We start from the raw sequence: 23,000 nt of genomic DNA, 5'->3' as shown, positions 1-23,000 counted from the left end.
GCCTTGACTACTGCGAGGAATTGTGCACGTGTGTCGTTCATACTATGCTCGTAGGAATCGACTTCTGTGTAGCAGAACCAGGCTTCGCCGTTGTCTGGCCAGAAAGGCATCAGTTGAAACGAAGATGAGGACATGATCTTTGACTTAAGTATCTTGGGTGTCTGTTCCGTCATAGTATAATATCAAGCACGAGAATGAACGAGTGAAAAATATATATGAATCAAAAACACAGGAAAAAATATTACAATATATAAAAAAATTAATAAAGTTAATAATATACATAATTACAAAAAGCAACAGTCTCGCAGTTTACAATTTGGTGAAACAGATCACGTTGGGCTCAGCACTGATGATCTTACAGGTATTTGGATTTTGACAACACTTTAACCAGTAACACCTTCTAATATGAAGCGTAACCACCAAGGGAAGTCAAAAGACAGAAGCGAGGAGGTTCAAAGATATATTTTATAGGCTATCAATGTAAGACCCAAACTAAGGTTTGGACTGAAGATTAGCTGTTTAGGTGAGTTAAATACGCGCCCTTGCCCGTTTGATAGCAAAACAAAGTAATTGGGTAAAATGACGGTTCTGTAATCCATCATAAATTTAAATGTACATTGTTACCTAAACAACTATGACCATTCAGCTATCCAACCAATGATTGTTCAATTAATCAAATCTAAATTACAATAAATCAGGAAGTTGATAAAGGATGCAAAAAATTACCAATCACAACCAGTAAATGCTATTCTATCCTGTCTGTATGTACCACGCACAGATTCGTTCAAAAGATAATATTTGGTTGCTTTATAACACAGAGTGTTCCCAATTCTGGAAGAGTGCCTCAATTCACAATCAAAAATGCACAATTCCAGTCCGTGTGTGTGTCGTTCATACTATGCTCGTAGGAATCGGCTTCTGTGTAGCAGAACCAGGCTTCGCCGTTGTCTGGCCAGAAAGGCAACAGTTGAAACGAAGTTGTGGACATGGTCCGAAGATAAATTTTATAGACTGTAAATATATATCGTGGATCGACTGATTTATTCTGGCCGGCGATTATAGGGGATGTTGTGCACGACGTTCCTACTCGTAATCTGGTGCGGATTTATGACCGAGTGCCTTCAGCTAGGTGAGTTCATTAGAACTAATGTGGTCAGCACCCAATGTCGAAGACTTACAGAGCTATTGATTTTAGGGGTTTATTTACCGCTACAAGTGGTCTTTCTAAGAACTGATATGACATATTTAGTGTGTGTATATTGTACAAAGAATTACTATTTAAAGAAATCCCGTCATTTGATGTACTTCTTGAAATTATAACAACTAGTAAATTGTTGCTATAGAATAACCTCACTGAAGATCTGTTATATATTATGCATCAATACTATATCTTCACTTTTGTTATTTGAAGGATGGATGCTATCATACAATTTTAAAGTTACCTTGATTTGACCGCTTCTGAATATATCTACAAACCTTCGAGATAGTGAACCAATCATTTTACGACAGTTTGACCTTCTAGTGCTCGCAACTTCCAATATTAATTGACGATACCGTCAAATCGTTGCTGTAAACGTAAGTAGGCAACAATTCCTTACATGTCTCTCTGACAAAGTAGGGAGCCGAATAATTTCGTGACAGATACGCTGTTTCTAGCATACATGTTGGGCTTCACTTCATAAACTTCTCTTTACCCTAGTAAGGTGGTGAGATATCTCACATTTGTCTTAAGGTTACTGTGGCGTTGTTTAATGATCATATGAAAATTTTGGTTCTGCATGAAAATACTAACAATCCATGTAAAAAGGTTCATCATTCATTTAAGTCGTTCGACCAATATTTAACCCTACTATATTCAACTTGACAATGTGGCTGGGTTCTATGGTATTCCACTGAATCTAAGGTCCAACCTTTTTCCCATAACTGGTAGGGAGAAGAGTAGAATATTCATGTTCAGACTTTAGATTCGTGTGTTAAGGACAAAATTCCTTTAACCTGTGCTGGTCCTAGTAGGGCTCTGTGGCAGTCTAATCTTATTTTGAATCAAGGAATTTAATGTTCAGACCACTTCTGGTAACGGGTGACAAGCTAAATGACTGATGAAAATCCTGTATGACACGGACATCTTTCGTTTTTGGCTTTTGTACTCGACTACTGTGTTCTCTGGGTTGTCCTGATCTGGTAAGAAAAGAAAAGAGATATATCAGGTCTGAAATCATGTTTCAGAATTCTATGTATTAAAATCATTTCACCTCTTAATCTGCGGTAGGAGAGAGTAAAAGCTCTAGCGTCCTAAGTCGCTGTACGTATGGCAGAACCCTGAGTTCTGGGATTCCATGGGTAGTTGCCCCCTGTACACTTTCCATAATTTCCAACTGATCTTTTATCTAAGTAGTGTATGATAAGTCAGGAGTCTAAGACGCTGTCTTGTGGTAGTTGTGGTTGTAAGCTGAATCCTTCAACTGCTATAGTTATGATACACCTACGGTTTGTTAGTTTATTGAAGCATTTTCAGGAAATATATGATGAACAAAAGTGAGACCATTCAGATTATATCAGTTTCAGTCTTGAAAGGGCAGAAGGCTTGATGGTTTGTGTTAATACTGGCAATGATCTCTGAGTTCATCCAACTTTTTTTGAATGAGTCGAGGTGATGAATTCCACTCGTTGATGATTCGATAGGAAAGTCGATAGTCAGCTGACAAGTAATTTGTTCGGGGCTTGTGAACTTCTTTGGAGTGTCCTCGTTAAGTCTCTGTTTCGGAAGACAAGGAAAACGAGGGCACATCAGGTGCAAATTTATCACTAGGCAACTTGAAAACTGTAATCAAGTCGCCTCTAGTTCTTCTACGGGAGCTTCTCTATTCCGGAAGTCAGATTACTTACGGTTGTTTGAGTCGTTTCCAACGGCTCACTGTCTCTTCAAGCAGGGGCTAGTCGCGTGTATGCAGTACTCGAGTTTTGGACGAACGAACTCTGTAAACAAGGTCACAAAGCAACATTTGTTATGGCGTTGACATGGCTAACAGCTCGACGTATTGACCATAGGATTCGGAAACCTATGGTGGGTATCGCACGGTATTGTGCATTAGTTTTTAGGTCTTGGCTAACGACGACTCCTGCGTCATTGTGTTTATGGACGACTGGTTGCTCAGTGTAATCCACCGTGTATGTATCTGTACTTTGATAACCGATATGCATCACAATGTACTTGGAAGCATTTGTCGGCAACTGCCAAATTTTAGAGCATTCAGATACTTTCGTCAGGTCATTTTAAAGCTCTTAACCATCTCCACATTTTTTGCTCTTCATATCTTAACATAGTCATCATATGGCAAGACCGGTGATAATAGGAGACTAGGAAGGTCATTTGCATACAGTAGGAACAGCACTGGCTGAAAACCCGTACCCCGAGACACTCCGCTACTCACAGTTTTCCAGCTAGACAAATTTGAGTTCATCTGTACTCTTTGTTAACGCCCAAGTGGGAAGTGAGGAACTTTGTCAAAAGCTTTGCGGAAGTCGATGTAGCCTATGTCTATGGGTTACTTTTGGTCTCCAAGTTTATTAGTCAAAAGTTCACTTAGAGTATGAACTGAGTGGTGGTTATGAGTGGACTTCTCAAGCAAATCTTCGCCCTCTGTAAAGATTGATATGTCCAACGCACGGATAACCAGGTCGATTATGTAGTTCCTTGTCCACCGATCGCTGTGTCGACGTAAACCTATGATGCTTGTAGAGACAAAGAAAGACACCATAAATAAAATCTTTGGCATGCGTGCATAAAATATGTCCACACCAACATGTAATCATTGAAACACTAACAAGTAAATCGTGTATATAAAGTATCAACAACATACACTATGCCATTGTCGTATTGTATTCTGCAATTACTTCGTGTCTCGATGGCTCTACAGAAATATATCTAGTACAGGGGTGGTTGTGCATAGTTTTAACGAAGGTGACTTTCAGCTCACTACTTACTGCACGGACCTAAAATCCAGATTGGCAGTAGCAATATTTAGACCTGAAGGACATTCATCTGAAATTAAGCATATGTGGGTGGACGACGTCACCCTCTTTCTCTAGGTTGTGATGATGAGTTAGAAGGTGTATTTTATTCGGGAAAATGCTAAGCACTATCATCATCAACTTTTGGTCTTTGGGAGCGTACCAACTTTCACGAGCCACTAATAAGTCAGTGAGACAGGAATAACATAATCTAAAGCAATGTCGTTTTTCAGGAAGAATTCGGTTGTCATCGAGATACATAAACAACTTCCGAATGATCTTTTCTAAAATTTTGAAAACCATGCTAGTCAGGCTAACGGGTTGGTAATTCTCAGGTTTGTTTCGTATCTGTTTTGAAAACAGGACTTACTATGGCGTTCTTCCAGTCTTTTGGTCAACGACCCTGGGTGATGGATAGATTAAGGCATATACTTGGAGGGTTCACAACGAAGTTAGCTAATTTCTCTAGTAACGTAGGATGAAGTTCATAGTGTCCCGTGGATTTGCCTATGTCAAGTTTATTTAGCAGACCAAGGACATCGAGTTCTTTAATGGCCACGCTGTCCAATGTGTGTGTGGGGGATTAGTATGGACTAACGGCATGGACGTTTCTATGGTATATACATTACTAAAGTAGTTGAAGAATACTTGAGCTTTACCAAAGTCATCCTCCGCTAATGATGAAGCAGTACTACCTTCCCATAGTGCTGGAATATTTTTTCTTCCTTTCGTCCTTTGGTTTATATGCGAATACAAGCGTTTAGGACATTCTATGGATTCCTGAACAATTTTCTCTTCGTACAACCTTCTAGACTTATGGAGGGTCGAGGCACAGGTACTCTGAGCTTTTCGATACTGGGATTTTGTCTCATCAGTCCTCAATAACCTTAATCTATCCCACATTTTTCTTCTCTTATGCAGGGTGCGAACCTCCCTACTGAACCATGGTGGAGAGTTTTTCGGCCGCCTTGGTGTAGTCCAAGGGATGTGGAGTGCAGTATAAATTTCAAAATACGTCCCAAGTCGTTTCAATTAGGGACTCTGGCTCTATTGTTCAATCTACTGACTATGCTGAGTGTATAATATCTTGTATATTTGCTTTCCAGATGTTAGGTCTGGATTGAGCTGACACATGTTCGTTTTTGACAATTACATGGAAGTCAAAGGTTGGGACCACATAATCACTTTTACCTGGGGGTGGCATGTAATCAAGGTTCGTGACGTCATTCTCATAATGGGTCGATATATGATCTAGTAAAGATGATTCAGGGGCGGATTGCCTTCAGCCACAAGCGTTATAGGCTGAAGGTAATATCGAAGCAATCCGCACAGGATGCACGTATGCTAATCAGAGACTGATCAATTGTAATCCTAAACGTCAATGGGAAGATTCAAGCAACCAATACAAAATGAATTGAACCTAGCGAAACATTTTATTAAGGTGATGTACTTTTCTGGTTAAGTGATTGTCTATTTCCTAAAAAATCAGCGCTAGTGGATACTGGGAGAAGACCTTAGAATTTTATGTGAAAATTATAGATATACCAACGTTTTTCTTATGATTCCTACTTCCGTCCAACCTTTTTATTTGGAATATAATTACGTTCCTTTTCAACCATCTTATGATTTGGGGACTTGTTGAGTGATGTAGAGTCCAAGAATACTAAGCAGTAAGAGTAGCTGGGTCGTAATAAGCGAAATTGTAATATCCCACAAAACTAAAAAAACAGATGAATACACTTTTTAGTTCTCTATTACTGCTGTATTTATTTATTTAATTCACGAGTCAACATTCGCATGATGTTTACTCATTAATTTTATTTGTATCGTTTGGTGAAGGAAAATAACTAATAAGTTTCGTTGTTGATTTTTTGTTATTTCTCAATCACAAATAATTTACTGTTCTTTAAGACTTTGAGACTATGTCTGAAGTATCTCTTCTCCACGCGTCACCTTTTATTGCTTTGCCATTCGTTGGGGCATTTATTGGACAGAGGATTGTTTCTAAAAATATGTACTGGTATGATACTTTGAGGAAGCCATCGTTCTCACCTCCTAAATGGGTTTTTGGGCCAGTTTGGAGTGCACTGTATGGTTGCATGGGAGCTGCATCCTATCTGGTCTGGAGAGATGCATCACATGAGAAGGTGATGGTTCCCTTGGCTGTTTATGGTGCTCAGCTTTTACTTAACTGGTCGTGGGCACCTGTGTTCTTTGGACAGCACAAAATAAAATATGTACGTTGGTTTTTAATCATTTAAAGATCCCCGTCATATTAAAGGACTAGTATTTGAACGAAGAATATTCTTTTCGATAAATTCTCTTCAGGTTCTACAATTATATATCCTAATTAATAATTGTAGCACCTGAGGAGAATTTATCGAAAAGAATATTCTTCGTTCAAATACTAGTCTTTTAATATGTTGGTTTTATTTAATTAAGCATGTATAGAGTGATTTTAGTGTTAGTCATTAGATGTATAGATGAAGTATCAACAGTTTTAACGTATTTGATCCTATATTCAATAGTGTAATTAAAAAACAATGCCGAAATGAAGCAATTGTAAGAGATGGTTGTATCCTCACTCTGTCTGATTCGTTTGTGTACAGAATGTTCAAAATGTCAAAAAACTCACACCTCTCTTCGATAAATAACCCCAAATCACAGTCCTGTCTAACGAATTGAAGGCGGTGTTGATATCAAGCAACACAACAATTGTGATAAGTGTGTTGATGCTTTAACGTTTGGTGAAGGGTGAACAGCTACTTAATACATTCATAGCTAGAATATAAACCAGCCTGTTCCTCACAAGTCACTTTTTCACGGGTTTTATAAAATCTGCAAACTATGACAAAAGTCAATACTTCGAAGAAAATCAGAAGTAGACTTATCACCAGTTGGTTGCTGCATGGATTACATAGGTCCTTTCCAAAGATGATGACGATTTTCGCTCTAATCCAGGATGTTGGAACAGTAGTTTATTCCCAAACATTTGCGGAAGACCCAATCAGTTCTCTGAACAGAAGTTCTCCATTTTGCTTCCTTGATATGAATTTACTGACTGTAAAATTTTCGTTGACTTCATTTGGGTCGTAACCTGTTCAGGTGTAGGTGTAGATTACAAAGTACATCGTTTCCTACTTCAGTCTTTCCTCACACTGAGGGAATTTTTTAATCTTAACACAATATAAGTGGCAGTTAACAAGGATTTAATTGATTGATGCTGTTTCTGGTCTATTTCTCATTGATACGCCAACGCCCACTAAATGAAAATGCTTAATGGTTTCCGGATAAGCTCATTTGAAACATGTTTTGAAATAGACATAAAGAGCGAATGTGTAGTACTTCCCTAGAATCTTAAACACTAGTCTTCTATACAGCTAACGTCAATGTCAGGAATTTTCAAAGGCACCCAAACCTATTTGTCGTTCGACCTGCTTCAGTGTACAATTAATATAGGGAACCGAATTGAATAGGATGCGTGGTTTCATAAACTCTGATTCATATTCTAAATTTGATGGTATCATTCGAAATTTTGATCAGTCAGTGTCTATTATTTATTCAGGACAGAACTTTCACAACTAACTCATTGTTTAGTGAGTTGAAAAATAAAGCATGAACAGAATGCCAAGAAAACGGGATAAAAAATTCGGGTGAAGCACAACGAATACACCTGAATTATTCGGATAACACTTATCTTTTGTGCTAGTTATAAAGTGGAAACAGCATATCAATTTCGTCACAATCATACATTGTCATAAATGTGTGACCGCTAGGCTACTTCCCGGGTCCCTTAATTGAAGCATTGAATATGTGAATATATTCATTAATTGGAGTGCATAGTTATCAAAACTTTTAATAACAAAAGGTATGTTATATGCTGCCATTAGTAAATAAAATGAACTTTACAGTAGCACATACTTCTCGTGCATATGCAACAGATTTGTCACATAACTTTTTTTCATTACCAACAACTATCAGGAATCACGAACGATCCGATTAGCAACATTAACTTGTAATTTGCTTCTAACTTTTGGGCGTTACTCAGAATCCTCCGAAGAACAGTTCACCTGGTTTTATAAAGCCGTTCCCTTAACCTTCAACCTAGAAGCCTAATCCACAAGACAGTATAGGATCACCAGGAGATGCAATCCTATGGTAGCCAGTGACCAAAGGTAGTTTTTCACACCATTTAATTTTCTAAAATTCTGAAGGCTGTGGTTTGAAATCGCGGTTTTCGAATTTCAGTAAGTGGGGTTTTCATGTCCATCAATTTAGGTAGTGCGTTGGAGATTCACTTTCCACCCTAGCTTCCGTAATCAACACTCGCCTCGAGAAAGCGAAGAGCAGGACGTCTCTGACAGTGATTATAAAAGGGTCATTTGAGAGCATTACAGTAGGGAGGACTACCTCCTAAACCGTAGCAAGCTATCTGGGGGCATTATCAGTACTGTTGATTGTCATATATTAAGTAAGAGCTAACTCATAGCCCTAAATATCTTACATTTTAATCACAGCATAAATATTGCATAAACTTTGATTTGCCTAATATGTTATTAATATCAAGTGTTTTATTGTCTTACCTTATTCCGACGCCTTGTTTATACATATATTTTCCAAAGGGAGCTATGATAAACTTGGGAATTTTTGGCGGTGCTGTTACTTGTGTACATTTATTTCGTTCCATCAATATCAGTGCCAGCAATCTAATGATTCCATATGCTTTATGGGCAGCATTTGCTTCAGTCATCAGTGTTCGTGTGGCTATGCTAAATGATGACGATTAGTTGAATGAATGTTGATATAACGAACAGTGCACATTTCTAGAAGTCGTGTCTGCGAGTTTGGTCTTGTTTTGTTTATACTTTAGTTTTTAAATATTTCCAGTAACTCAGGGATAATAATTAGTTTATTTTTGTTTTCCCTTTTTTCCAAAAAATCTTTTAGTATTTTGTGACAGTAAATGCAAGTCGTTTTTTTCAGTTTTCTTTATTGCATTTGTGTAAATCAAGTCATAGAAGTATTTCGACGAAAATTCCATAGGGATTGGTAACTTTTACACAAAGCTTATAATATTGTTGATGATGCTTTCTTGGTCGTTTAAAACTAGTAATTTCAAAAAATTGGAACAAACAATGTGTGATTAGATTAGGTTAGGTAATTTTAGATTATGTCACAAAATTTTGGGAAGTAAAATATTTCCCAAGAGATAGATTGATTGATGCTGAATCGCAGCATAAAAACTAATCAAGAATATGACACAAAAATCCAAAACTATATACTTAACTGAATCACCACAATGGATATAAACTATCCATCTAGGAAGAGGAAAATTGTATGCTCAAGTGAATTAAAAACCTAAATTTGGAGCGATATTCGTCTAACACGGGTGATGGTCGTTTGTGTAGTTGGTCGGGACCCCTTGGTAGCAGATCAGGAAACAGTAGCCGTCTCTCACAGCTTCGCACACACAATAGCCTCTCTCTAACCTGCACCACCCTCAGAGATAGTCATTGCCTATATACTACCTGGCACCCTCGCTCAGTGACTCAAAACTGGACTCAGATTGGTCACATCGTGACCAGCTACCACTGGAACAGTTGTCTACAAGACTGATGCTCCTTTTGGAGCACCTCTCTTCGCCAAAATTATCTTGCGTTTTGGAGGCCAGAAAATACCTTGTCTTAAATGGACTGATCTAAACTCTTTGGTTGTAGTTTCCGTTGCAACCGAGTGTCAAAGCGAGTTAAATTCAATGCTAACTACCACCAGTTCAGGAAGTGTAGATGAACAACAACTGCGTTTCTAAGTCGTCATACAGCTGGCGAGTTACGTCTTTTGCGAAGCGTTCCACCTATAAACACCGGGTTTCTACAAGCTCTGTACAGCTACGTGAGAACCGTCTGTCCACTCTGGCGAACCACGAGTTTGATGTTAAGTGTGGATACTTATGTAAGGAAATTGTGCGAATTTTGTGTGACGACCGAGAAAACTAGTGGTCGGGACTTTGTACGGGTTGGGGACAGCTGCTATATCTGGCAATTACCAGAAGCTATTTTGACTCATTTTAACCACTGGCAACATCAAACCTGGTATCCACATTAATTGCTTCTGTCATGCTCCTCAGATTGTGGAAAACCTATAAAGGGCTGATTTTTAAGCAGTATACTGACTTTTATTCAGGTCGTAAATGTATTGACTACTTATTAAACAAACAAAACTTTCGTTGTGGTTCGCTTTTTGCCGTACCACTTATTATTCTCGACCGTCACAAATTCTAGAAATTTGGCTATTATTTTTAAAAAAAATGTTGCTACTACACTGGAGTCTGATGAACTGTTTTAAACACTAGTAGAGTAACTGATTATTCATACTGACTCCGATGAAACCATCTTCGTTACCCGATTAGATGACATTGTAGAAATTATTTCTCATTGTTTTTACATAAAATGTTTTACTAACTGCGTTATACTATCATTGCCTGATAGTGTTAATTAAAGTCAACCCGCTGTTCGTTTATTTGCCAGCCTATTTTTTATTATCCGTCAACTTTGGGCATATATTAGCTTGATGGTATTTACTCTGGTAGCAATACATTGTATTTAAGCTTATCTACAATATCCAAATTGAAAGTATAATACTATTTAGTGGTTGATATAATCTGAGACAGTGCAATGAAAAATCAATTTCAACAACAGCTATGGGCATGGATATCTCATATGTACTTACGAAATAAAGAGCTGTCATCAGCGATTTACTACGTGAAATGTTTCAAAATCCAAATCAAAGAGTTAGTTATAATATATGTATAAAAATGAATCTGGTCAGAAATTAGTGTGAGTGCATTAGCGTGTAGCAAAGATTCTAATAAAGTCAGGAAACTGAGTAAAATATTACTAGATAGTGTACTCAGAAAATCCTGGAATATTGACGGTACCGAAGACAAAATGACTAGAAATAAGTGGTTATGTCATAAGCAGACTAAAAAAATCAGTTAATTAAGCAAAGTAAGTCCGTTAGAATGAAATCTAAAAGAGGTTACTTGATGAAATACTCAAATGAGCGGAATATGTGGAGGGAGTTGTGTTATTAGGGTAAAGGAAGAAGACAACAGTTCCCCTCTCAGCATATAAATCAGGTTTCTGGTGCTTCATATTGATAGCTTTCGCACAATCCCTAAGATTAGAGCCAGTGTTGACTAGTAACTTGGGAAGTTTGTGTTGTTCACACGATGTACTGAGCCCAAGGTATGTCTAGAAATTGAACTAGACGTTTTTATATACCTCTTGACCAAAAGCCTTTTGGAATATGTTTAAAAAGATATTATTGAACAATACATGGACGGCGGCCTGCTTGAATATCTGGGCTACCTGTTCCTTCGGTCTAGATATTTCATCAAGTTATCTGTTTTGTTGATTGTTTTAGCACATCACTATGTCTATCGTGCGCACAACCTATTCAGGCGCGTTTATGAAAAGTTTACAACCTTTCGCTATACGGGATACAAAAAGGTACAATCAGCGACATCATGGTGGCTGGCAATATGCATTGAAACAAATGAACAGTAATCAAATGTGGATTACCGAACTTCTAACATCTAACTGGTCATCATTCAAAATTTATCGTCACAATCGATCAAGGTATAAGAAAAAGAAACTTGTTGAAATACTTTATGCTGAGAATTCTATGTTGTACCAAAAATATAATGTTGAATAAAGCTTCTAATAATAAATAAAAAAAATAAATAAGATAAGTTATCGTGATACATATGTCAGAGAAACAACGGCAGGTTGTTTTAGAAAACAAGAAAATTAGTATCAAGATCAGACACCAAGTAACATCACATATTAGCTTTTTTGAACGAGTCTGACATCACTATCTCAAACGTAGCTTATGACTGGATGAATTTTGGGCAGAAATTTACCACAAAAAATAACCGGCTTGTTTAAACAGTAGAGGGCATGAAATAAGTGTAATCAGTTAGATGTGAATCAAGGGAATGTACTAAATTAAATTCAGTTCTTAGAGATTCTTTTAAATAAAATGAATATACCCTAAATTAACCTTAACACTATAGAAATAAATGTGGTTAGAATATTACTACAGATAACCATTATTTGATGCTTTACATCAACAAATACACGATCGATGTCTAACGTTAACCGGGAAATATCAGAAATGAAATAATGATATTTTCAGTCCAGATAAATGCCCTGGATGTTACTCAGTTCCTTAAGACAGGTGGGTGAATCGAAAAGTTTTCATCTCCGTTCTGGACAACTTCACTAACCCTTTTGAATGGTGCACGTGGTTTCAGAAAAAAATTTCAGTAATCGTATTCTTTGGCAGCATTCAATTTTCGAACAGTCAGTGACTCGAAATCGTTTAGATAGAACCGAGTTTCCACCATAAGCGAGCTGCTGTATAAGTTGGAAAGTAAGGATACGCATTGTGAGAGTGGAAGAGGGTAAATAAGTGAGGTGGTGCAAAGAAATAAGTGAATGTTATCAAATGGGTTGTTTGAATTTTAACTGGAATGAGAGCAGTATACCCAATAATCATTGTCATTACATTTTGATTGTTTGAGGGCTATGATACTGCCCGGGTGCCCAGACCGAAGCAGGCGGTTTCCTGGTGGGCCACACCCCGAGCCTTTGACCTTAAGGTCTGAGACACAAGACAGTAGAGCTACGTAAAAAAATGCAGTCCCATGGTATCATGTGACCGACAGTTGCCTTATACGCCGTTTGGTCCCTCAGGATACTGGAGCTCGTGTGCACTATTGGTTTAGAGTCAGGGTTTCCCAACTCCCCTAGGTGGACTCGCCGTGTCCATCGGCCAGGTTAAAGCGACGGACATCCGCTTTCTGTCCTCTCAATTTCGTAAACAACACTCGTGGTGCGAGAAAGTAGTGAGTGAGTCCCCTGGCAGAGGCTGAATACGCGTGGCCGTGCGAGCACTTCGAGAGGGGTGAGGAGACGATAATTCAATTGGTGTCACGGTCTTGAAACATCGACTTCGGTGGCTTGGACATGTTCTAGGAATAATGTCATCCCGGAGGATTCCTCGTCGTGCATTATTTGCCGACGCTGCGACTGGCTGGACGAAGCGGACAGGTGGTCAGTGTATGACATGATGTTGTGGTATGAAAAAGTTGCAAAGGGCTGGCTTCTGTTGGTCCTTCTCAATTCCCTGGCTGGGGTTCGATAGATGGTGCAACACAGTGGCTAGAGACGTTATCAGATATGGCTCAGAATAGAAGCCAGTGGCGACCCTGCTGTAACCTTCTTTTACTTTCTTCATAAAAAGTGGTTGTTTCTTTCTTAACTGAATTTCTTCTGGTTGTAACTTTCCGTTCCCTCCATTATTATTATAACACTACCATACACTGATCTGTGGTCGTTATTGTTCTCTTTTTGTTCTCTCTTATACGCACCTTACATTCTTTTACTCTTCCCGCTCTCATTGTTATTGTGTGATGCATAAATATCTGGTGCCCCCTTGTACCAAAATTTGTGTCTAAGTAAATGATAAATACCAACCCTTACTTTTGTAGAAGTTAAGCTTTTATTCCACGTGCTCAAATCATTTTGTCCTGATGGCTTTGACGTAACGTTTCCAACTCAATTTCTCTTTCTGTCTGAGCTAAGCGTACCTTAGCTAATTCTTACTCTAAAAAGGGGTTTATTTGGTAGCTATTTCCCACAAACTGTTTATCACTATGAGTTTCTGAATAGTGGGGAGACAATTCAGGAATCTGACCAGTTTTATGATTCTCCGTAGACATTTAACAGCACTCAACGTATGGATTTCTAATGAATTACTGGTCGAGACTTTGTAAAATTTAATTTATCCTAGAGATATTCTACTAGAACTGTAAACGCGATACTGGCTACCCCAGTTTATGTGAATTAAGCTATAGTCAGAATAAGGACAACTTGGCTTTAAACTTTATCGCTTCATATCTTCCTTTCTACTTACTAAATCTTTCCTCCTGTACTATATCCTTACATGCAATCTTTTTTTTATACATTACCACCACTAACTATGAATCCGGTGTTCATCTTGCTGTGCTAATAAGGTGTGGCAACTTGGACCGATGCACATATGTGCCTGGTCCTACGTCGTAACTGACTGACTGTTTCTAAACGTAAAAATAACAATCTGATTAGTACAATAATTAAATATACTATAGTCATTAAGCGGAATGCACCAATAAACAGACAACTATTGCGTGTCGTATTGTAATGAGTCATATCAATATAAAAGGATAATAATGTCCTCCAATTGTATAATTAAAATAAATATTAAAGCCCATAGTTCAATTAATGTACAAGTCAATTTCATTTAGTCAATGAGAATTTGAATTAATTCATACTCATTTAAATTGATAATTTTAAGGACAAACTAACTGCGAATTGAATTAAGGTTATTTAATTGATTACATTTTCTTATAATTGTGTTCAATTAATCTTCAATCAAAATTCGTAATCTGATATAAAATCAACGGATCAGCAATAAGGAACAATCACAGGAGTTTACTATCAAGTTCATTTATCTACTGAATTTTGGTGATAGTTTGATTGATCGAAAAGAATTATTTTTTTATTGTAGTCTAGGAAGGAGTAGACGTTACAGATCACTCTACCATGGAAAAAACAATAATTATGACAATAAAGATGTCATATTTATGGCAAGTGAATACTGTTGAACTTTCCCAGAAAAGGTGACGTAAGAACGAAACAGTTTCTCATTCACTTGTTTTTATTAAAAATAGGATCACTATGATATCGAAGTTCACTCTCAGAGTTAACAGACAAATCATTTAAAGCAATATTTAAATCCTTAGTTAATTGGCGTTTTCGGCGGGCTTCTGAGGTGGTTTGTTTAGGATTATGCATTGAACTAGATATCGCTTCTTGACTACGAAACCAACTTTCTGCTTTAAATCCAATGGAACCAACAATGACAGCAAATGGCAACGCCACATACCGAACATTGGTACGTATGAGCTGAAGAATAAGTGGCCACATCTACGTACTGGGAGAAAAGACAGTATATAAATATACAAATATAACTTTTTTTCTTCCAAACTGTTTAATGTGGAGGCTTAAGATGGTGTGCTTCTGTGAGAGGCTCTGTTGTGATGTCTGTCATAATAACTGGTTTACAGTAACTAAACAGAAATACGAGAAAAAGGTAATGAGGTAGATCCATCTCTTAATATATTGTGTAAACAACTTATGTGTGATGATAACTGCGCATAGATATAGGTTCTGAATAATAATAATGATAATGGTTTGATTGAACATTGCATGTTTGGTACAACATGGAATTCTTAGCACATGAATATTGAATTACACATTAATTTTAATATGTTGCTTATAAACGTAGTCCATTTAGGGACAAGAGTTTACACAATCAATTTTGAATGAGGGTTAGAGATACCATCCGACAGCTACAAGCGAAGCCGGAATGGCATTTGGATCTAATACTTCTTAATTTCACGCTACTGCCAAAATAACCATTATTAATGCAGAAAACTTCACCAATCAATATTTAGTAACAGGAATTTCAACTTAAGTATTGACTAGCTAGGATATTGATTAACAAGCGCCCACGACCATGACACATAAAGAAATTTGACAAGTTTCAGGCTTAGGTGCATCTCGATTAAGCCTAAATCACGGTCAAGGGAAAACTGGTAGTTAAGGACAATCAACTGAAACCTGCTTCAGGTTCATCACTAGGTCAGTTACTCACCTATAAATTATGCCCTGGCCAAATATGTGTCGGTCCAAGTCGTCACGCCCTAAATCAACATATTGAAGAAACACCAACAAGAAGCAAAGTATAGCAATTATTATCAACTTAGGTGAAAATCTAAAGATGGAAAATATAGTGAAAAGTGATTTCAAAAGATGAAAATTATGGGACAATACTGAACTTAAATATTAGAGGAAGGTCGAGAATAAAATCCAAGTGAGTCACTGCCGTCGTTTTAAGGGTGTTATACTTTGAAAGTACATTGAGATTATTCCGCGAATCCCAAATAAGAAATTTGTACTCACTAACATAGCGTACTCTAAGAGTTAACGACTCTGAAGACTGCTGGTATGTATTCATCTTGCCTCCCGGACTTTCTTTTAACTTACTCAGTGTAAAATTTATAACAAATTACTTAAATAAAATGAAAATCCCCATTTTGCCATTTGTGGACCCTTCTTCGACACCACGGTTTACCTGAGGAAACTTTCACCATCGTACAGGTTTAGTACGATTACACTGTAAAGTTGTGCATGAAGAACAGCTTGCAGGTGCAATCCAAGTGAAGATCGGTGTTGGACAAGGCCGTTTACTTTCTCTTCCTTCTGGTGATTGACTGGACTATGAGAACCTTCACATTTCAGGAGAAGCACGTAATACAATCGAGAGCGAGTATGCCGCGAGACGATCTGGACTTTGTATGCGACCTAGCGCTTCTATCTCATACACAGCAACAAATACACGTGGAGATAGACTGTTGCAGTAGCCTCTGCAACAGCATGCCCCAACATACGCATGAGAAGAGGCAAGATTCTCAAATACAACACAACGAGCAACAACTAAATCATTCGGTGGAGAAGCACTGGAGGAGGTGGGGATTTTTAAGTACCTAGGCAGCGTCATTGATAATCAAGGAGGATCTGATGCAAATATGAAAGCAAGGATTGGACAAAACAAGAGCAGCATCCCTACAATTGAAGAACATATGGGACTCAAAACGACTGTCAGCTATCATCAAAGTCAGAATTTTCAATACAAACGTAAAGACAGTCCTGCTGTTCGGAACTGAAACTTACGGAACCACTGCAGCCATAGTCAAAAAGACAGGTATTTATAAGTGGCTGTCTGCCCGAAACACTCAATATCCATAGCACCGATACCGTCAGCAACAGTCTTCTGTGGCAGAGAACAAACCAGCTTCCAGAAGAGGTGGAAATTAGGGAAAGGTCGAGGTGGTTCGAACATATATAGGGGAAGTCACCAAACTGCATCACAAGACAAGCCCTAACTATGGATTCTCAAGAGAAGTAAGGTATGTGGTGAACTTTTGGATATCATTATTTGAATGTGAACAGATATTCAGAACTTAGCAGACAACTTACAAGCGTTATTTTACCAGAAACGAACTCTCCATTCCACTCACATCTTTCTCCCTATATATCTATTTATAACCCAATCGTTGCTGCTAACTTGACGTAGTGACCAGGCTTACCTATCGTGACGAACTATTCGAACTACACTGGCTGGAACAATCGTTCCTCAATGTTCTACCATGCCAGGCAGGTCGGTTGAAAAGCGGTAATACTAAAAGCAGCAAACCCAAGGTCCGAGAGCGAAGTCGTACTACTGAAAGTCTTTCTGAAACCACATATATCATTCACAGTGGCTTCCTTCAACGTTTGCACACTAATGCAGATCAGACAACAGATAGGGTTGGTTATGTCTTTAGAAAGTCTTAATATCGACGTCAGTTGTTCATGTGAGACCCGTATTCAGGACTCTGGTGAAGTACTACAAATTTGCTCTCCATATGTTGTTTCACGTGCATATACCCGGGGACCACGTTGCATCTTCGTCCGGTTATGCTGGTGTCACACTATTTACTGGAAATTCTATTCACGCTTCGATTAACAGTCAAACAATTCATATTACTGTCATTATTTACCACGTCACTTATTCACTCTCTTTTATTCCCACTTTGTGTATCCTTATTTTTCGACTTATACAGCAGCTCGCTTATGGTGGAAACTCGGTTCTATCTAAACGTTCTCGAGTCACTGCCTGGTTGAAAATTGTATGCTACCACCGAATACGAGAACTGAAGCAGTTTTTCTGAAACCACGTGCATCATTCAAACTGGCTGCCTTCAATGTTCGCACACTTATGCGGGTTGGACAACAGATAGGGTTGGCTATGTCCTTGGAAAGTCTTAATATCGATGTTTGTTGTCTATCCGAGACCCGTATTCAAGACTCTAGTGAATTACTACAAATTCTCTCAACATCTGTCGCTTCGAAAAGCTTGTTTTACGTGCGCTTATCCGGGGACCCTGTGGCATCTTCGTCTGGTCTTGCTGGTGTGGGTGTCACACTGAGCGCTAGAGCTGAGGCAGCACTAATCGATTGGATCCCCATTAACAGTCGGTTATATGCTGTTAGACTAGAAAGTTCCGTCAAAGTGAGAATAAATCGACGTGAGACACGATGTCTTTTCATCATCTCCGCCTATGCTCCGACAAATTGAAGCCCAGATGCAATGAAGAATGAGTTTTACCACCAGCTAACAGTTCTTCTAGAGAAAGTGCGTTCGACAGATTTATAGAACTAGCCAGAGAATTGAATGCTCAGGTCGAACGTCTAGGCATAGAGGAGAACCGTTTACGTAGCCGGTGTGGACTTGTTTGTCTCAGGTCAAGTAACGGGGACCGTCTAATGCAACTGTGTGCACACCACAACCTGTTTCTAGTTAGCACTAACTATCTGCACACTCATCGCCGATGTGTAAACTGCCGTCCTCCCTCTGCATCTCAAGCCTGGAATCAGATTGATCACATCGCGGTCAGCTACCGCTGGTGTGGTTTTGTACAAGACTACCGCTTCTTCGGGAGTACCTATGTGGACTCTGATTATGCCCTTGTTCGAGCTAATCTTACCTTACGTTTCAGTTGCCAACAAACTCATCGTTCTGAACGGATCGATGTCAGGAAATTGGTAGCAGTTTCTATCGCAACTAAATATCATACAGAGCTAGGTTCGAAAGTAGCTATCATCACAAAGAAAAGCACAGATATGCATTGGTTGCAACTGCACGACGCCATGAAAATGGCGGGTAAAGCCTCCAGCTACTTTGCGGAACGTCACGCTTGTTGGCATTAAGTCTCCTCAAACTCCTTACAACTCATCGAAGCCAGTCGGTCTACTCCAGGTGAACGCGAGTTTGACCATAAGCGACAACTGTTACATAAAGAAATAGATTGTTCAAAACCCGCAAAAGACAGACTCGTGAGGAGCAGGCTGGTGGCGAGACTATAATTTACGGACGGAACCAATCAGGCATAAGATAACAGGTCTTGGATTTTGGCACTAAAATCACTGTTATTTGGCTAACTGGATCTTTATCATTATCGCTGATGTCAGTTCGTGATGAAAACCCTAAATGTAATTCCTAACCTTAATCGCCAACTGTAAATCATATTTCTAATTCCTAACACAGGTTTATAACTCTCATTCGGTCCTGTTTACTAGGTAGACACCCCAAAGGTCGTTCTGGCGTCGCTGAAGAATCTTCCATAGATTAAATTCTCACCCTTATTACTAATAGAAGTTACACACTTATAATGTGCAGACCAACTCGTTAACTTGATGAATTGAGGAAATGTAGCTTCAATATATCATGCATACCTACATCAAGTCGCGAAATGGTGGATAAATGTATTTGATCCTTGTACTCTTTATAATTTCCTTTTACTTCTTAACCGTATATACCACTTTTCTGAGATGAGGACGACTACTGTACACTCGCGGTTACGAACGAGGTTATAGAACGCGGGCGTTATAGATTCAAGGTCATATGAAACAAATGGTTGTGGATGAAATAGATTTCGCTTACCTGGTCCCCGTGTCTAGTAGCAGTGGATCACCAATGCCTTCAGACAGGAACCTAGGTTTATTACGATAATGGAGAAAAAAACATATTGTGGGGTACCAGCACTCGCAAATCCCTATCAACTTGGTACACTTCAAGAGATGAGTCTCCTAAGTTGTAACTATAGTCTGCGACATGTCTCAGATGGACTACTTTACACTGTGAGATTTTAAAGTTAAGTCCGTTGTCATCTGCCCAACTTTGAAGTCCAGTCAGATCCTCCAGAATTGTCAGAATATCCTCTTGGCTGAGTATCTCTCTCCAAAGATTCACATCATCAGTAGAAAGCAATAAGTCAGATGGTATCTGCTGTGGAAGATCATTTATATAAATCAAGAAAAGAAGAGGTCCTAGTACTGAACTCTTGACGACCCCACTAGAACATTCCATAACCTGAGGTAAGGTGAAGTTGACCCTAAGAAAAGCTTTTGAGAAATCAAGGTAAATGATATCAACCTTCCGGTTGCGTTCAAAGATCCTTGTCCATCTGTCCACCACAGTTAGCAAATTGGTTATGCATGGCGAGACTATAATTTATGGATGACCTTTGAACGAATCTCAAGTGACCTTGGGAAATATTAGGCAGTCAGCAAACAGTAAGTATAGCGTAAAAACATATTATACAGAACCAAAGAAATAAAGTGAATGAGCTACTTACACGTGGTTTAAAAACTTGTCAAGGTTGAAAAGAGGTTCAGAAGTTCTAAAATCGTAATTCATGCAATAGAGGAAACCATCCATATGGCTACGGAATAGTCAACCTCTGGAGCCATGATAAAGTCTCAAAAATCATTTCAGCCCTTACCACATTGCTTCAATATTGTTTATGTGCATTCCGGTTGTTGAGTGCACAAAATGCCACTTGTGGATAGCGATAAGATGCGCATAACCAAGCCTATGTAGGGGTCTATACGCTCTCCAATCATCCGTATATATTGCAGTACCTTGCTGCAACCAGTGTTACCGGTGCTTCTATTATCCAGTTCGCAATAATTTTCATAATTTGCCTTAGTAAGGAATTATATTTGAGGTTTTCATCACAAACTAACATCAGCCATAATGGCGAAAATCTATTTAGCGGAGCGGATGAAAGGCTTACGTGCCCAAATCCGAGATCTATTATCTTATAACTGATTGATTCGTCCATAAATTATAGTCTCGCCGCTCTCTTTGTTATAGCCGTCCAATTATCACGTTTCGTACAAACTTCGTTGTGAAACGATCGTACGTTAGCATTAAGCACTGAAGTTGGCGCCGTGACCTTGAAACCTCTCAAACGCTTCGGATTGACTCATCCATAAATTAGAGTCTCGCCAGTGACCCTTCCTGAAACCATGCTGTTGGAGTGAGAAGTTTAAGGATAGTAAATAGTCATGTATACCATCGCGTATCGGGAACTCCATAATTTTTTAAGGTATACAGAGAAGAGCCACCGGTCGGTTATTTGAAAGTTCGCTGCGTCGACCTCCAATGAAAATTGGTATGATGTGAGCCAGCATTTAAATTTCGGGTGGTTTGCCACGGCTTAGCGAGGGTGAGATCATTACGCTAAGTTGTGTTGCCAGAATTGAGGCTGCTTCCCTCAGTATAGCAGAATGAACCATAGCCGGGCCGGGAAAAGCAATTTTCTTCCCCTCCGTAACAGTATATTCCATTTTTCCGGGCTTGGGAGTACTCCCACGTACTCCTGGTTGCTTGTGAAACCTGGCCTTTCCTGGTTAACGATGTTGAACGACTCTGTGTTTGATCATCGTTGTCTCCTAAGTATGGCTGACACCCAGTGGCAACACTAAACTAGTAATGCAGGGGTATCGACAATCCAACTAGTGTCACTATCTTGAAACATCGACTTCGGTGGCTTGGACATATTCTACGGATGTTTCCCGGAGAATTACAACTACCGATCCATGCTTTCCACATACAAAACTATGTGTAACTACCAGAAATAAAGTCCTATATCGTCAAATCAACATCATTCGGGATCGTTAAGCCACAATATTCATTGATTGCTCCCGCCCTAGACAAGCATAGCCAAGTGCCAAAGTGCCCCTGCAGTAAATAAATCCGTAAAATGAAGGCATTCTTGTCTCAGTACAAACTCGAATCATAGGTTATCAACACTCCTAGATCTTTTTCAACTTCAGATACTCATAGAAAGGAATAACCAAAGCTATATGCATAGTCTACGACATGTCTCAGGTAGACCACTTTACACATTGAAGTGTCAAAGATAAGTTCGTTGTCATCTGCCTGACCTGACTTCGAAGTCAAGTCGGAACCTCCGGAAGTGCGAGCGTATCATCTCGGTCTCAAAATTCTCTCCAAAGTTTCACGTTGTCAGCAAAAAGTAGTGAATCAGACGACACTTGCTGGTGAAGGTCATGTATAAACTAAGAAAGGAAGAGGTTCTAGTATCGAACCCCGATTGATCTCACCAGGAGAAAAGGTGAAGTTTACCCTGTCCCCAAAAAGTTGATTACTTGGTTAAGAAATAAACAAACCAACCAACGGTGGCTGGATACCTGACCGTTTGAGCTTACTGGTGAGACATATATGTTTGAACTAATAGAAAGCTTTTGAAAAGTCAAGGTATATGGCACCAGCCTCCCCCTTGCGATCAAAGATAATTAACTTCTGAGTCCTGTTGAGTTGGGGGTGAAGCTGTTGTCGATGTAGTTTGCATGGAACGGTTAAAATGTCTGAAAGTAATTTTTCTCCAAGAGATCGGTGGCATCACCGTTGTTGTTAGTTGAGCAATTAGTAAGATATCTCAATAATCGTCCATCTCAAGTTGAGGCCGGAATTCCCAGTCTACCTAATGTCGATTGTCCCGTAAAGCTGACACATCAAACCGTTTGAAATTCCAACGTCTGTTGCTGGTAAGATGTTTTAACTCAGTTTTGCTGACGAAATTGAAGGCAATGACGGCGTGATCACTTTTTCCAAAACGAGCCAGGGTTGTCGATTACGTTTTCCTCGTTTGTAAATGCGCAGTCTAAGAGTGATGACATATGGCTATTTTTCGTCGTGTCGCCAACTCCACACTTTCGAATAATTTCAAGTTATCAATGAAGTTAGAGACACGAGCTTCGGTAGAGTTGCAACTTCCAATGTACGTATTCTCAGTGAAGCCAAATTTAGGGAGATTGAAGTCTCCTAGAATCAGGATATGAGTGTATTGGAGATGAGTAGAAAGATCAGTGTAGGACATTTTGTCGATGCTGGGACTGGTTGGATAAAGCGGAGACGTGGTCAGTGTATGACATTTTGTCGTAGTATGAAAGAAAGCTGTACAGGAT

The 23,000-nt window shown here is 38.9% G+C and overlaps 3 protein-coding genes across 4 annotated transcripts; 2 read left to right on the top strand and 1 right to left on the bottom strand.

Annotated features, from left to right (window-relative positions):
* Positions 1–1,417: 1,417 nt before the first annotated feature.
* On the top strand, positions 1,418–12,828 carry MS3_00009260 (uncharacterized protein). 2 transcript variants are annotated; one of them, XM_051217609.1, is made up of 5 exons: positions 1,418–1,698; positions 1,733–1,926; positions 1,965–6,248; positions 7,577–7,879; positions 8,634–12,828. In XM_051217609.1, exons 3-4 carry the CDS (start codon positions 5,934–5,936, stop codon positions 7,628–7,630), a joined length of 369 nt encoding a protein of 122 aa, XP_051065024.1. In that variant the 5' UTR covers positions 1,418–1,698; positions 1,733–1,926; positions 1,965–5,933; the 3' UTR covers positions 7,631–7,879; positions 8,634–12,828. The 2 variants fall into 2 exon arrangements, with proteins under 2 accessions (XP_051065024.1, XP_012797821.1); XM_012942367.3 differs by lacking the exons at positions 1,733–1,926; positions 7,577–7,879 and having other exon boundaries at positions 1,418–1,575; positions 5,923–6,248.
* A 57-nt stretch (positions 12,829–12,885) lies between these two features.
* Positions 12,886–16,088, bottom strand: MS3_00009259 (uncharacterized protein; the record flags this gene model as incomplete). Its single annotated transcript, XM_012942366.2, has 5 exons — positions 12,886–13,110; positions 13,144–13,370; positions 14,135–14,175; positions 14,770–15,044; positions 16,083–16,088. 5 exons carry the CDS (start codon positions 16,086–16,088, stop codon positions 12,886–12,888), a joined length of 774 nt encoding a protein of 257 aa, XP_012797820.2.
* Positions 14,758–19,582, top strand: MS3_00009258 (uncharacterized protein). The gene has a single exon (XM_051217608.1). It carries the CDS (start codon positions 17,854–17,856, stop codon positions 18,298–18,300), a length of 447 nt encoding a protein of 148 aa, XP_051065023.1. The 5' UTR covers positions 14,758–17,853; the 3' UTR covers positions 18,301–19,582.
* Positions 19,583–23,000: the final 3,418 nt, after the last annotated feature.

Source organism: Schistosoma haematobium, chromosome 5, assembly GCF_000699445.3.
Source record: "Schistosoma haematobium chromosome 5, whole genome shotgun sequence".
NCBI lineage: Eukaryota > Metazoa > Platyhelminthes > Trematoda > Strigeidida > Schistosomatidae > Schistosoma > Schistosoma haematobium.
This window is presented reverse-complemented; position numbering and strand designations above follow the sequence as displayed.